The following is a 13439-nucleotide window of genomic DNA, read 5'->3' as shown; positions in this document are numbered from 1 at the left end:
GAAGGAAGAATTTTATGATTGGCAAAATACAGAGAATTCAAGGTAAGGACACTACAGCTATCTGCTTTTCTATCAAAGTGAACAGTGCGTGGCTAGGTGTTCTGAAATGAAAAAAGGGAAGCACCCCAGCAGACTCATAAGACCAAGCCTGAATTCAGGTCACTGTGGGCTACTGCTGCAGCAGAATCACAAAGTCCAATCTGGGTGAACAGAGCCTGCAACAAGCCCACAGCAGAGTGCTAACTCACAGAGGAAAAGTCCCACTCTCTTTACAAGGTTACAACCCAAACCATGTAAACTTTCAACTCTATCACTGATTTCTAAAATCTAAAAATATTCTCATGCAGAGGAAATAAGACAGCATAGGGAATATAATCAATGGTATTGTAATAGGGTTGTCTGATGACAGATGGTAGCTATACTTTAAGCACAGCATAACTTATAGATTTATGGAATCACTATGTTGTACACCTGAAACTAATGGAACATTGTTAACTATACTTCAAAGAAAAGAAGTAAAACTATAACCAAAGTGCTGTAATATGGGAGAAATCGGTTATCTCTAAAAATGTTAGCAACATAGAATTCCACCTATTAACCAAACAAAATAATCTTTAGTTTCTAGTAATCAACACTATTTCATAACTATGTGTCCTGGCTCTAGTTACCTGCAACTTACAACCTATGATTAGAATGAAGATCCATGTTGTGGAAGAACATGAGAAACGCAGTGTCCAGAGACCTCTACATGCAGTAAGAATAAAGCTTTTATTGCACTCAACAACAAGGCTAATCTTATGAACCAAGAAATCAACTCAACCCCAAATCCTAATTCTATAACCTCTCTTCTCAACACCCACCCACTGTACATTCTCCCCGGCCATGCAAAGCACTTCTACCACCCAGCACATACAGGCTGCATACCTGTTTGGAAGGTAGGATTTGCTCCAGGGTACATGTTGGGGGAATAGGCAGGAGCTGCGGCCGCATAGCCCATGGGGAAACCAGCTGGAGAAAAACAGAACAATGTAATGTCACCACTTAAAAGAGTAACACAATTTTACAACCATGGCTCCCAGACCCAGTCGTTTTTATCTTCTCCACAGACTGACTTAAGGGTATGTATGCTAAGCAGTTTGTCACTAGGTGTCTCCTTTCCTCAGAATTAGGAGGGGTCATAATCAAGTCTTTCAAACTTACCAGTTTTATTCTAGATTCTCATCATATAATTTACTACTTAGCAAGAGTAATGAGAATGCTGAGATTGTGTCGTGAAGGGGCTGTAACTGGTACCACTGACACACGGAAATGGGAAAAATCCAATGTCACAACCCACTTGCAAGCAACCTAATTACAAATAATTACAAATGATGAATCTTTAAGAACACTAAACCACAACCACTACTAATTCATGTGAATACAACAAAAACATCAAATAAAACAGTGTTACGGTCAAAATCCTAGTCACCAGGTGTCCACCAGCAGTGAGTAGGGCCTCAGTTACTTGCTCCTGGCCTCTTCACAGCCTAGGGAGCCCTGTAAGGCCCATGCCCAGGCATTCCCCTGACCCAGCTGGCTCACAGTCCAGAACACTCCATTCATGTGACAGCTGGAGCATTAGAAAGCCTTCCTTATATTCAGGGCACAGAACCAATAAAGATGACCCAGATTCACTAGTCTTTACTATTGTCTGTCACAAACTAGTTATGAAAAGCTGTTACCTTCTCTATTCCTCTTGCCCTCACCTGTAAATAAAGTTGAAATGGAACAGGAGACTTCAAAAGACTCTGTGTTGAAGAGACTCAAAGAAAGTGTCTCCTAGGGATATTTAAGGCACTGTGGTTCTAAGAGTAACCAAAGTGAAAAACCACAAGGGTAGGAAGGTGACAAAGGAGAAAACAGAGTAGAATTCCAGAAGGAAAATCTTTGTGTGTCTGGCTGTCACCTGTAAAGGTGTGGATAAAGTGCCTTACAGAAACCCCTGCATTCTCCAGCACAGCTTGGATGCCCTTGGTCTGCTGCATCTCCTGCTCCAGCAGTGGTCCTGTAGGCTCTACGGGTCTCCTCGCAAGGCAGGGGCTCCAGACCTACCACTCCCAAGGGATCCCTACTTGCAAGTGCCCATTTCTCATCTCATACACAATCCTCTGCTTCGGAGTCGCTTTCCTTTCTCAAAATTGATCCTCCTCCACCTCAGCAGAAGCTATTTTGAGTTTCCTTCATAGATCACCACTATCCCATTTGCCCAATTACTTAGAAAACAGTGTGAGGAGATCAAATGCTTACCAAATTCACTCATTTTGGACATCAAGGACAGATTCAACTTGAAATAGACCTAAAATGTCTATTTTAAAAAGACCAGGAAGGTAGTTTTTAATCTGTGTTCTATGAACCCTGTACAGTTCCTTAGAGGCCTCAACTGTGAGCAGCAGGAGGTCAAGCAGGCTCTGGAGCCTGCCCTCAATTCACCCTGCTGCTCTAACTTACCTTAGTACTATGGAACTACTTACAAATCTTCGAAAGTTTCATGGTTAAGAAAATTTTAAATACTACTGACCTAGATCTCATCGGGTAGGCCTCTACAACAATCCCCTCAAAATCCAATGTCCTCATCTCTCCATAAATTCTACCAATAAATCCTCCAGGGGCATCATCTGCTCCTGTACTTGTCTTGTGTCTAAGAGGTTCCTGGAACACTACTATTATGTTTGCTTGGCGCTTCCTATCCTAACCTTCTAACAATGAATTATTGTGCTCTAAAATGAAAGAGAAAACCCAAATAACAAGTATTTAAAACAGCATAATTAAACACCAGCAACAGGACATCCTCTGTACACCACACTCGCACACCACTCACACCACCACCCTGACCCAGGGCCCCACAGCAGGACCCTACTTACTCTAGTCCAAAGGTTTCCACCGTAGCCACACAAAACCCCCCACGTGGAAACCCTTGAAAGGACTGCCTCCCCAGCCCCTCACGAACATTGCTTTAACTGGTCTTGGTTGTAGCACCTTCAGTTTCTTAATTTTTCCAGAAAATTCTAACCTGCAGGGGGGCTCCAATAAATAAAGTGGAAAAGCACTGTGCCTTCCTATTCTTATCAATCTTCCTGGCCACAGCACTGTGTTCCTAAAAATGCCCCTCACAGTAAGTACCACAGACTGTTTCCTTCAACATCTAGTCTAGCTCCCTTTTGAGACAGAAACACTAGAAAGCTAGAAATTACACAACCTAGACTCCACTCTTGTAAAACACTGGAAGTAATCCCAAATCCTAATCACTTTTATGACTAATCACTTCATGAAAATAAGAAGTTCAGAACAGAAGATACCATAAGCTAAATTAAAAAAAAAAAAAAATACAAAGCAAAAATACTTGCAAATTATACAAAAAGTTAATATTCCTAATATATAAATAATTCTTAAAACTAAAAAAAAAAAAAAAAAACCCAATAGAAACAAATAAATAAATAGAAGACATGGATAGAACTGCCTACTACCACTACACTGATCCCATTTCTAACATCAGATTGGCAAAAATCCAAAGGCTGAAAACACACTTTGTTGGCAAGGTTGTGGGGAAACCACCATCTCACATGCTTCTGGTAGGAATACAAAACAATAAAAATCCTATGGAAGGGAAATCATCAGTATTTTAAAAATTACGTATGTGTTTACTCTCTCACGCAGCAATCCCATGTCAAGGAATCCACCCTGGAGATAATTTCCACAATCAATATAAGCTGCAGTATTGCTGGAATACCAAAATACTTCAAACAACATATCTATCCAAAGAACTAGTTGAATAAACTCTGGAAACCCCACAAGATGCAAGATTACAACAGCAGCATTATACAAAATATAAAAAAGAACAAGGCAAACCTCTGTGAACCAACATGGAATGACTCCTAGTATATCTTAAGTTGACAAAACAAAGTGAACCTGCATCACTATTCCAGAAAAGAACCCCCTGCTCAGCCATAAGGAGTATGTGGGCTGACTCCCAGGGCCACTTCTGCCTAATGAGGGCCTCCTCTAACCACCAATCCTTCCCTCACAGCTCTCCCATGAGCTGGCTAAGACCTCAGCAATGTGTAGCACAGTCCTGAGGCTCTCCCTACCTGATTCTGCTTCCTCTTCATTAGACCTTTCACAAGTGTTATCCTCCCCCACTAAAAAGCCTACTTCTCTAATTCTGTGTCCACCACGTTTTATGTAACAAAAAGAGAAATTCGAATACATGGACATATTGGCATGGGGGCATGATATGAACTGAATATGCCCCCTCCAAAATTTGTATGTTGAAACTCTAATCTCCAAATATGATAGCATTTGAAGATACTCAATTACAGTAATCATTTCACAGTGTATACATAAATCATCATATACCCCTTTAAAAAAAACATGTTGTACAACCCAAATATATGTAATTTTTACTTGTCAATCATACTCAATAAAGCTGGCTTGAAGAAAATAAAGCTCAATCAGTATGCTATCTTGCCTCACAAAGGAAGACATCAACTGGACCACTTACAATTCTTATTTATATTTATATTTATATGCAAGTTAGCTAGCATATAGTGCAATAATGATTTCAGAAGTAGAATCCAGTGATTCATCACCTACATATAACACCCAGTGCTCATCCCAGCAAGTGTTCTCCCCAATGCCCCTTGCCCATTTAGCCCATCCTCCCACCCACAACACCTCCAGCAACCCTGTTTGTTCTCTGTATTTAAGAGTCTCTTGTGGTTTGTCCCCCTCCCTATATTATTTTTGCTTCCCTTCTCTTGTGTTCATGTTTTGTATTTTAAATTCCACATGAGTGAAGTCATATTTGTCTTTCCCTAATTTTGTTTAGTATAATACTCTAGTTCCATCCATTGTTGCAATTGGCAAGATTTCATTCTTTTTTATTGCCGAGTAATATTCCATTACATATATTTATATATAACATAAACATGTATGTATATATATATATATATATATATATATATATACACACACACACACACACACACACATCACATTTCTTTATCTATCAGTAGATGGACATTTGGGCTCTTTCCATACTTTGGCTATTGTCAATAGTGCTGCTGTGAACTTTGGGGTGCATGTGGCCCTTTGAATCAGCACTCTCGTATCCTTTGGATAAATATCTAGTAGTGCAATTGCTGGGTCATATAGTAGTTCTATTTTTAATTTTTTGAGGAACCTCCATACTGTTTTCCAGAGTGGCTGCAGCAGTTTGCATTCCCGCCAGCAGTGCAAAAGGGTTCCTCTTTCTCCACATCCTCGCCAACATCTGTTGCTGCCTGAATTGTTAATTTTAGCCTTTCTGACAGGTGTAAGGTGGTATCTCACTGTGGTTTTGATTTGTATTTCCCTGATGATGAGTAATGTTGAACATTTTTTCATGTGTCAGTTGGCCATCTGGATGTCTTCTTTGGAGAAGTGTCTATTCATGACTTTTGCCCATTTCTTCACTGGATTATTTGTTTTTTGGGTGTTGAGTTTGATAAGTTCTTTACAGACTTTGGATACTAACCCTTTATCTGTTATGTCATTTGCAAATATCTTCTCCCATTCCATGTGCTTTTAGTTTTGTGATTGCTTCCTTCACTGTGCAGAAGCTTTTTATTTTGATGAGTTCCCAGTAGTTCATTTTTGCTTTTGTTTCCCTTGCCTCCAGAGACATGTTGAATAAGAAACTGCTGCAGCCGAGGTCAGAGGGGTTTTTGCCTGCTTTCTCTTCTAGGATTTTGATGGCTTCCTGTCCTAGGTCTTTCATCCATTTTGAATTTGTTTTTGTGTATGGTGTTAAGAAAGTGGTCCAGTTTCATTCTATTGCATGTCGCTGTCCAGTTTTCACACCATTTGCTGAAGAGACTGTCTTTATTCCATTGGATATTCTTTCCTGCTTCGTCAAAGACTAGTGGGGGTGTCTGGTGGCTCAGTTGGTTGAGTGTCCAACTGTGGCTCAGGTCACGATATCACAGTTTGTGGTTCGTGGTTTGAGCCCTGCGTTGGGTCTGTGCTGACAGCTCAGAGCCTGGAGCCTGCTTTAGATTCTGTGTTTCCCTCTCTCTCTGCCCCTTCCCTGCTCATGCTCTGTCTCTCTCTCTCTCTCTCAAAAATAAACATTTAAAAAAATTAAAAAAAGAAAAAAAAAGATTAGTTGGCTATACGTTTGTGGGTCCATTTCTGGGTTCTCTATTCTGTTCGATTGATCTGAGTGTCTGTTCTTGTGACAGTACCATACTATCTTGATTATTACAGCTTTGTAATACATCTTGAAGTCTGGAATTGTGATGCCTCCAGCCTTGGTTTTCTTTTTCAGGATTACTTTGGCTATTCGGAGTCTTTTCTGGTTCCATACAAATTTTAGGATTATTTGTTCTAGCTCTGTGAAGAATACTGGTGTTATTTTGATAGGGACCGCCCACCTCCAATTTTAGTACACTGTGTATTGCACTGAATGAAAAAACACTAGGCATGTGGAGACAGGACCACATGGCTGAGAAACAAACAAAAAAAGGGACAACTGACAATAAAAACAGACCCACAGGTGATTCACAGACTGCAGTCACCAAACAAGATCTTTAAAATAACTGTAATTAGTATGTTGGAGAAAAGAGAAGATTGGAGTACATGAAAAAAGTCAATTCAATAAATGCGTTTTATAGCAAACTGGAGAAGAATTAGCAGGATTAGTGAAATGGAAGCAGGTTGGTACAAAATATCCACATTAAAGCTCACAGAGGGAAAAAATGTAAAAGACAAAAAAATGCAGGACACAAGAAACAAGGTAAAATGATTTACTACACTTATAAATGTAAGTCCCAAGAGAGAAGGGAGCAGAAACAAAAAAATACATGAAGAATCACTGCTACTGCTATTTTGAGGGGGGGGAAAAAAAAAAAAAATCAACCTACTGAGGCGGTTTCCGGATAAAATATCCACATTAAAGCTCACAGAGAAAAAAAATGTAAAAGACAAAAAAATGCAGGACACAAGAAACAGGTAAAAAGATTTACTACACTTATAAATGTAAGTCCCAAGAGAGAAGGGAGGAGAAACAAAAAAATACATGAAGAATCACTGCTACTGCTATTTTGGAAAAAAAAAAAAAAAAAAATCAACCTACTGAGGCGGTTTCCAGTGTTACTGAAACACACACTCAGTACTGTCTATGGCTGCTTTTGTTCTGGAAAGTAGGGGTTGTATAGTTTTAACAGAGAGCCACAAAGCCTGAAATATATACTACACCTGGACCTTTATATAAAGTTTGCCAATCTCTGCTTTTGGCCAAAGAACAGGAACAAAATTTAGGTATCTTGCACAGAACTGGAATATGAAAGGCAATCAATATTTTATTAAAAACACTATCAGGCAACACTAATACCATAGGGTTTTGCCTATTTCCGTTGCTCCAGATCCACCCAGGATTCTCCTCAGCTATTTGGCATTCTGTTTAAACTAGTCTGATGACTTAAAGATAGTAGGTCTTATTACTAAATTTCTTTTTATCAATTCCAGAAAATTCTGTCACTCCTTTTCTTCTAGTCTCTCTATTCGACCTTATGGAGCTCTTAATTCTCCCCAAATCTTCTCATTCTGACATCTAGATTTCTTAACTGCTCTCCTATAGCCCTCCCCCCTTTCCTTATTTGGCATCCTGGTTCTCCCATTCAGTGGTGTTTTACCTGCAATTTAACCTGAATTTTATTCACATGCCATTCCTTTTTAAGTTCCTTTGGTTCTTTATGGTCACCCCCCACACACACACCCATGTCTAGTTCCCCTCTTATATTCTCATTCTTTCTTTTTGATCTTCAATTATTCTAAACTTGTTTGTGTGATGTTGTTTCTACCTGATGTTCTATTCCTGAAGTCTATCATGACTGGTGACTCTTACTTGCATTGTTAACAGGCAGAATTTTGTGGGAAACCCACACAACCTGGAATGGGAACATATGCCTCCATAGCAGTTCTGCATTTGCTGCTGTCAGGTGCTTAGGGGTAATGAAGGCTGCAGACTACTTTTTATGTTAGTTTCTCAATTATGGACCCCTGGTAAGTCTGAGTAATACAAAGTGGAGCCTCCAATATCCCTGACTGGTTATAAAGTGTTAGGAAGGATTTCCCCCTTCCTAGAGCCCAAGCAGAGATAAAATTCCCTTGTGGAACCAGTGAAAGAACTGTTTTAGTCTACATCTTCCCTGGGAGTATGACCCTCTGGAGGAACAAGATTGGTGTAGGGTCCCACTCCCAACTCTCAGCCTCACAATGGCCTCACTTTCTGTCCCCTTGTGGGATGTTAAAACCAACTAAGAGCACATGCCCCTTAAGACAAGCTAATTATCAGCTCAATGGCCAAATGCACTGGTTTTTATGTCACTTTCATATTTAGCTACAGATATTTCACTCACTACCCTGCAAGTTCAGTTGTACATTTTTTAAATGTTTTATTCAATTTTTTAAAAATATTTATTTTTAAGAGAAAGAGAGAGCATGCAAGCAGGGGAGGGGCAGAGAGAGAAGGAGACAAGGATCTGAAGCAGGCTCCCACTGACAATAGAGCTCACTAACCGTAAGTTCAAGACCTAAGCTGAAGCTGGATACTTAACCCAATGAGCCACCCAGGCACCCCTAAATGTTGTATTCAATTTTCTAGAGGTTTTATAGCAACAGGATTTTAAGGTTATCTGTTCCACCATATTATCAAAACCCACAAAAAAATTTAACATTACAAATAATTATTCCTTGGGGTGTCTGGGTGGCTTAGTGGGTTGGGTGACCAACTCTTGATTTTGGTTCAGGTTATGATCCCAGTGTCATGGGATCCAGCCCCGTGTCAGGCTCCACGCTGAGGATGGAGCCTGCTTAAGATTCTCTCTCTCCCTCTGCCCCTCTCCCCTACTCACACATGCTCTCTAAAATAAAAAAATTAAAAATAAAAATTAAAAAAAATAAAATAATGACTCCATGTTAGATGTCACCAACTAGGATGACCATTTGCTGTTTTCAACCAATCAGCTCCTAGTCCCCCAAATTTGCTTTACTGCTTCCCTCACAGCCCAAGTTTGACTAGCTGACTCCAATAAAGGAGGAATATGCCTCAGACCTGAATTAACCAGCAGAATCTCCTTCTGGCCCAGGGATGGAAGCTGAGTGCAATCAGAACACACCCCAGGACTGGTCTGAATAGAGAACGAGAAGCCCCATGGGGGTTTCCTATAGAGCAGATGTAACAAGGCTCATAGCCAGTATACTGCTGGGAGTAGCTGACCAGAGAGAGACCACAATGGGGAGAAGTGTAACCCATGACCAATACTGAGCCAATCCTGAGGAAGTGAAGCTGAGTCCAGGAGGCAGAAACCAGATCCCAGTACCACCTGTTGGAGCCACCAGATCAAGCTTTGACCAAATCCAGTCCTACCTCTTGATTTTTCAGTTCCATGAGCCAAAACATTTTCTTCCTTGTGTAACTCACTTTGAGCTAAGTTTGTCAACTAAAAGCATTCTTAGGGACATGGAAATTTACTAAGTGCTCAAAGTTCCGTAACAAAACAAAGTTTTACTTGCTTACCTGGATAACCAATTCCTTTGGCATTTGCATAGGGAACCCCAGAAGAACCAGGGCTATAAACAGGATTCATGATTTCAAGAACTAAAAAGGAAAGAAAAAGTCATTTAGCCAAGCACTTTTATTCTCTAGTTTTTCTCCAACATCAGTCTCAAAATAGCAGACAGCAAGAGTCCCTCCTCTAGTCTACTAAAAACAAGGCATCTAAGGCTGCTGCCAATCTACTTAGGAAAGGAAGGCCAGAAGTCCTGATGAGCACCCACCTAATATTGTAAACTTTCCTTCACAGCTTCTTCAGTCCATAGGAAGTTAAAGGGAAAAAGTGCTCTCTACGGCCCTACTTAAACCAGTGAAAAAAAATGTCCTTATAATTTAAATGTCCTTATAACAAAGAATAGTTAAGTAAACCAGATCTATTCAGAATATGAAATAGTGTACAGCTACTTTTTAAAATGTTTAAGAACATGACTGACATGTTATATAGAAAAAGGAAGGGAATGATGCTGCATTATGTAGTATGATATCAAATCTGCACCCGCACATAGTATAGGCACAGGCATGTGTACTTCCAACACAAGCAGAAAAGATCTGGGAGAATATAAAAATATGAACAGAGACTGTCTCTAGATGGGGTGGGGTTAGTGTTCTTTTTGCACTTTGCTCTGTTTCTTCAATAACTTTTGTTAAATATACATATATTTTCTTAAAAAGAAAAATCAGCTACAGCCCAGCAACTCTATTAACCCATTCAATGTTTTTTCACAATCTTTTTCCTGTAAAGTTCAACTTACCCAGCTACAACCATGAATTTACCCCTTCCTCAATAGAAATATGATTCTCATCAGTATCTTCAGCAAGCTCCTCTGAATTCTATCGCCCAAAGTATTTTCCGAAAGTGAGTTTAATCAAGACTATTCTGCATTCCTCGTCCAGTAAGTCACTCACACCAATTTACATGGTAGTAAGGATTAAGGGGGACCCTAAATTTAAAAATAAAAACACCACAGGGTGGGGGGATGACAGGCAACAGGTATATGGGAATTCTCTGTACTTTCTGCTCAATTTTGCTGTGAACTTAAAACTGCTCTAAAAAAGTCTACTTAAAAAAATTAATAAAATGTACATGTATTTACTTGTTTAGCGTGTGCCTCCCTTACCACATCCCCAACTAGAAAGTGGCCCCATGCAGACAGCGAACAGGGACTCAGTCCTATTTACTGCAGCACCAATAGCAGTATCTGGCACAAAACAGGTGCAAGTACTTGCTGATTTTCTTAAAAAACACATGCACCTTCAAACACTGTAGGTATCAAATTCCATTACAAAGACATATTGCAAAAATTAACTACCTCAAGGTCTCAGCTTACCCGACTCATTCAGCATATTCATAATCAAGCAGTTCAATACAGAAAAAAATATATAAGGTCCCATCCTTAACCTTTGTAACAAGTTCTAGTCTAAATTAGGAATAAATTAGGAACATCTGTGATTTGGATATTCATTATCTGAAAAACTAATTTTTTTTTTAAACTTCTAAACCAAAAGGCAGGTGCCAACTTTACCGTGACATTCACAATTACAGGTAAAAGATAAATCTAGATCAGTACAAGCCAACAGTACTCTCTGCAACTATGAGGATGCTCTCTGTGCCTTCCAATATGGCAACCATTAGCTAAAAGTAACTACTGAGCACCCAAAAACATGGCTTGGCTACTGCAGGATCTGATTTTTAAATTTATCTGATTTTTAAATTTATTTTTAAATAAAAATTTAAATTTTTCTAAAGTTTATTTATTTATATAATCTCTATACCCAAGTGAAGCTTGAACTCAAGACCCTGAGATCAAGAGTTGCACACTTCTCTGACTGAACCAGCCATGCACCCCTCAACTTAAATTTAAATAGTCATATGAGACTAGAGGCTATCACAGTGAATGGCACATGTCTACAACACAGATGACAGAAAATAATAGGAAGCCATAGAAAGCAAGCAGGAGAATTAATTATGTATCTTATCCCACAGTTTAAGAATAAGCAAATTGGCAAAAAATAAATAAATAAATAAGCAAATAGACAACTTCCAGTCCCTATTGTCCTGCACTTTTAACCCATTCTTAGTGGATGTACAACATAAGAATTGTGGAAACCCTCACAAATTCCATCTATCTCTGTAGCTCAACTATGATCTCTAGAAAGTGCATACCTTCCAAAACTCTGTTTCTCTATCCTGTGCCAGGATCTAATTTCATTTACTCAACTGAATTCAAGATAAACAAAGCACTATGCAAAGGCCACAGAGGGGGGAAAAAAAAAGCAAGTCACAGTCCCAGTTCTGAGTTTACAATCTAGGAAAGTGCTGTCCAATAGAAGTTTCTGTGAAGAAAACATATGGCAAGAAAAGAAAAGAAAAGAAAAGATATGGCTACCCTGTCCATGTAAATAGCCATTAATGGCTGGTTAGTGAACACTTGAAATGTGGCTAACACATGTAAGGAACCGCATTTTAGTTTAACTTCAACAGTCACACCTAGGTGATGGCTATTCTACTGGACAACCCAGTCCTGAAAAACAAAAAACATGAATAATGGTGATATAGAACAAACAGTAGTAATAGCCACATTAAGAGCCATAAAAGAATAAAGTATTATGAGGGGTGAGGGGAGAGAGCAAAAATTCAACAGGTGAGGGGGGGAATGAATGGTCAGAAAAAACTTGGATTACAGAGGTGATATTTTCAACAAGCTCTGGACAAGTAGGATCCCGAAAAGCCACAGAAGTGAGAAAATACAAGATGTACTTCAGTAATACTGGGCAATTGGACTTGTAGGGAATCAGCAAATATTGTTATGGAAGTGGGGCTGAGTAGGAGATGTCATGGAGTAGGCAATGAAGCTCATGAATAGCATAACAATTTAACACAAGCATTACCATACGATCTGGTAATTCTACTCCTTGGTAAATACCCAAGAGAAACGAAAACATATACATCCACACAAAAATTTGTACACAAATGTTTATAACAATGTTATTCATAACAACCAAAAATTTTAAATAACTCAATGAAGCACTGAATACCACAAGGCTCTCCTGCCATAAGGATCTCATAGCGTAAACCAGTAACACAATTCTACTGTACATTTGCCACTAAAAATGTACAGAATTGCACCTGAATTCTCAATACCATAAGTTCCAAACTACTCAGAAGTTACACTTCCTGAAAGCACTTTTACTTCCCCAGAGGCTAATAATGTTTCCTAGAGTGACTGAAAGTCTTTAATGAATTAAAAATTACAGGTTAAGAAAATATAACAAGACTGATAAAAAAAAGTTGCAGTTCCCTCTCCTATTCAATAAAAAGGTCTGAATAATATAAAGACAAAGTCCGTGAACTAATGTCAAAAAGCTTCTTAGGTTACTTTTGAAATAATGAGACTTCCCCAAGATTCTGAGGCTCAAGGACAGGGAAAATAATTTTCTCAGCTCTGTCTCCTTGCATTTCACCAATGCTTGGCACACAGGTATCTTATATGTATCTTCTGAATGTTCTTGAATAAAATAACTATCTAATAGAAAATATAACTTTTCACAGCAATAAATGTGAGATTGAGAGGTGCCCGGCTGGCTCAGTCAGTCGAGCACGGACTCTTGATCTCTAGGTTGTGAGTTTAAGCCTCATATTCGGCACAGAGCTTACTTTAAATATATGTATATGTATATGTGTGTGTGTGTGTGTGTGTGTGTGTGTGTGTGTATATATACATACATATATATATATATATATGAAGTTGAAACGTTTATTTAAAATATAACTCAGAATTTAGGGGCACCTGGTTGGCTCAGTCAGCTG

At 39.0% G+C, this 13439-nt stretch overlaps 1 protein-coding gene across 4 annotated transcripts in view; it reads right to left on the bottom strand.

Moving 5' to 3' along the window:
• The window catches only part of FAM168B (family with sequence similarity 168 member B), a 35969-nt gene that overhangs the window by 19706 nt on the left and 2824 nt on the right, over positions 1-13439 (bottom strand). For all 4 annotated transcript variants that reach the window (XM_060623864.3, XM_060623863.3, XM_060623866.3 and 1 more), the window contains exons 2-3: positions 9596-9676; positions 925-1008 (exon numbers count right to left, since the gene is read on the bottom strand). In XM_060623864.3, coding sequence (XP_060479847.1) covers positions 925-1008; positions 9596-9665 — 154 coding nt within the window. In that variant the 5' untranslated portion in view covers positions 9666-9676. The remainder of the gene's footprint in view (positions 1-924; positions 1009-9595; positions 9677-13439) is intronic.

Source organism: Panthera onca, chromosome C1 (genome assembly GCF_046562875.1).
Source record: "Panthera onca isolate mPanOnc1 chromosome C1, mPanOnc1 haplotype 2, whole genome shotgun sequence".
NCBI lineage: Eukaryota > Metazoa > Chordata > Mammalia > Carnivora > Felidae > Panthera > Panthera onca.
Note: the sequence above shows the minus strand (reverse complement) of the source record. Positions and strands in the feature narration are given on the sequence as shown.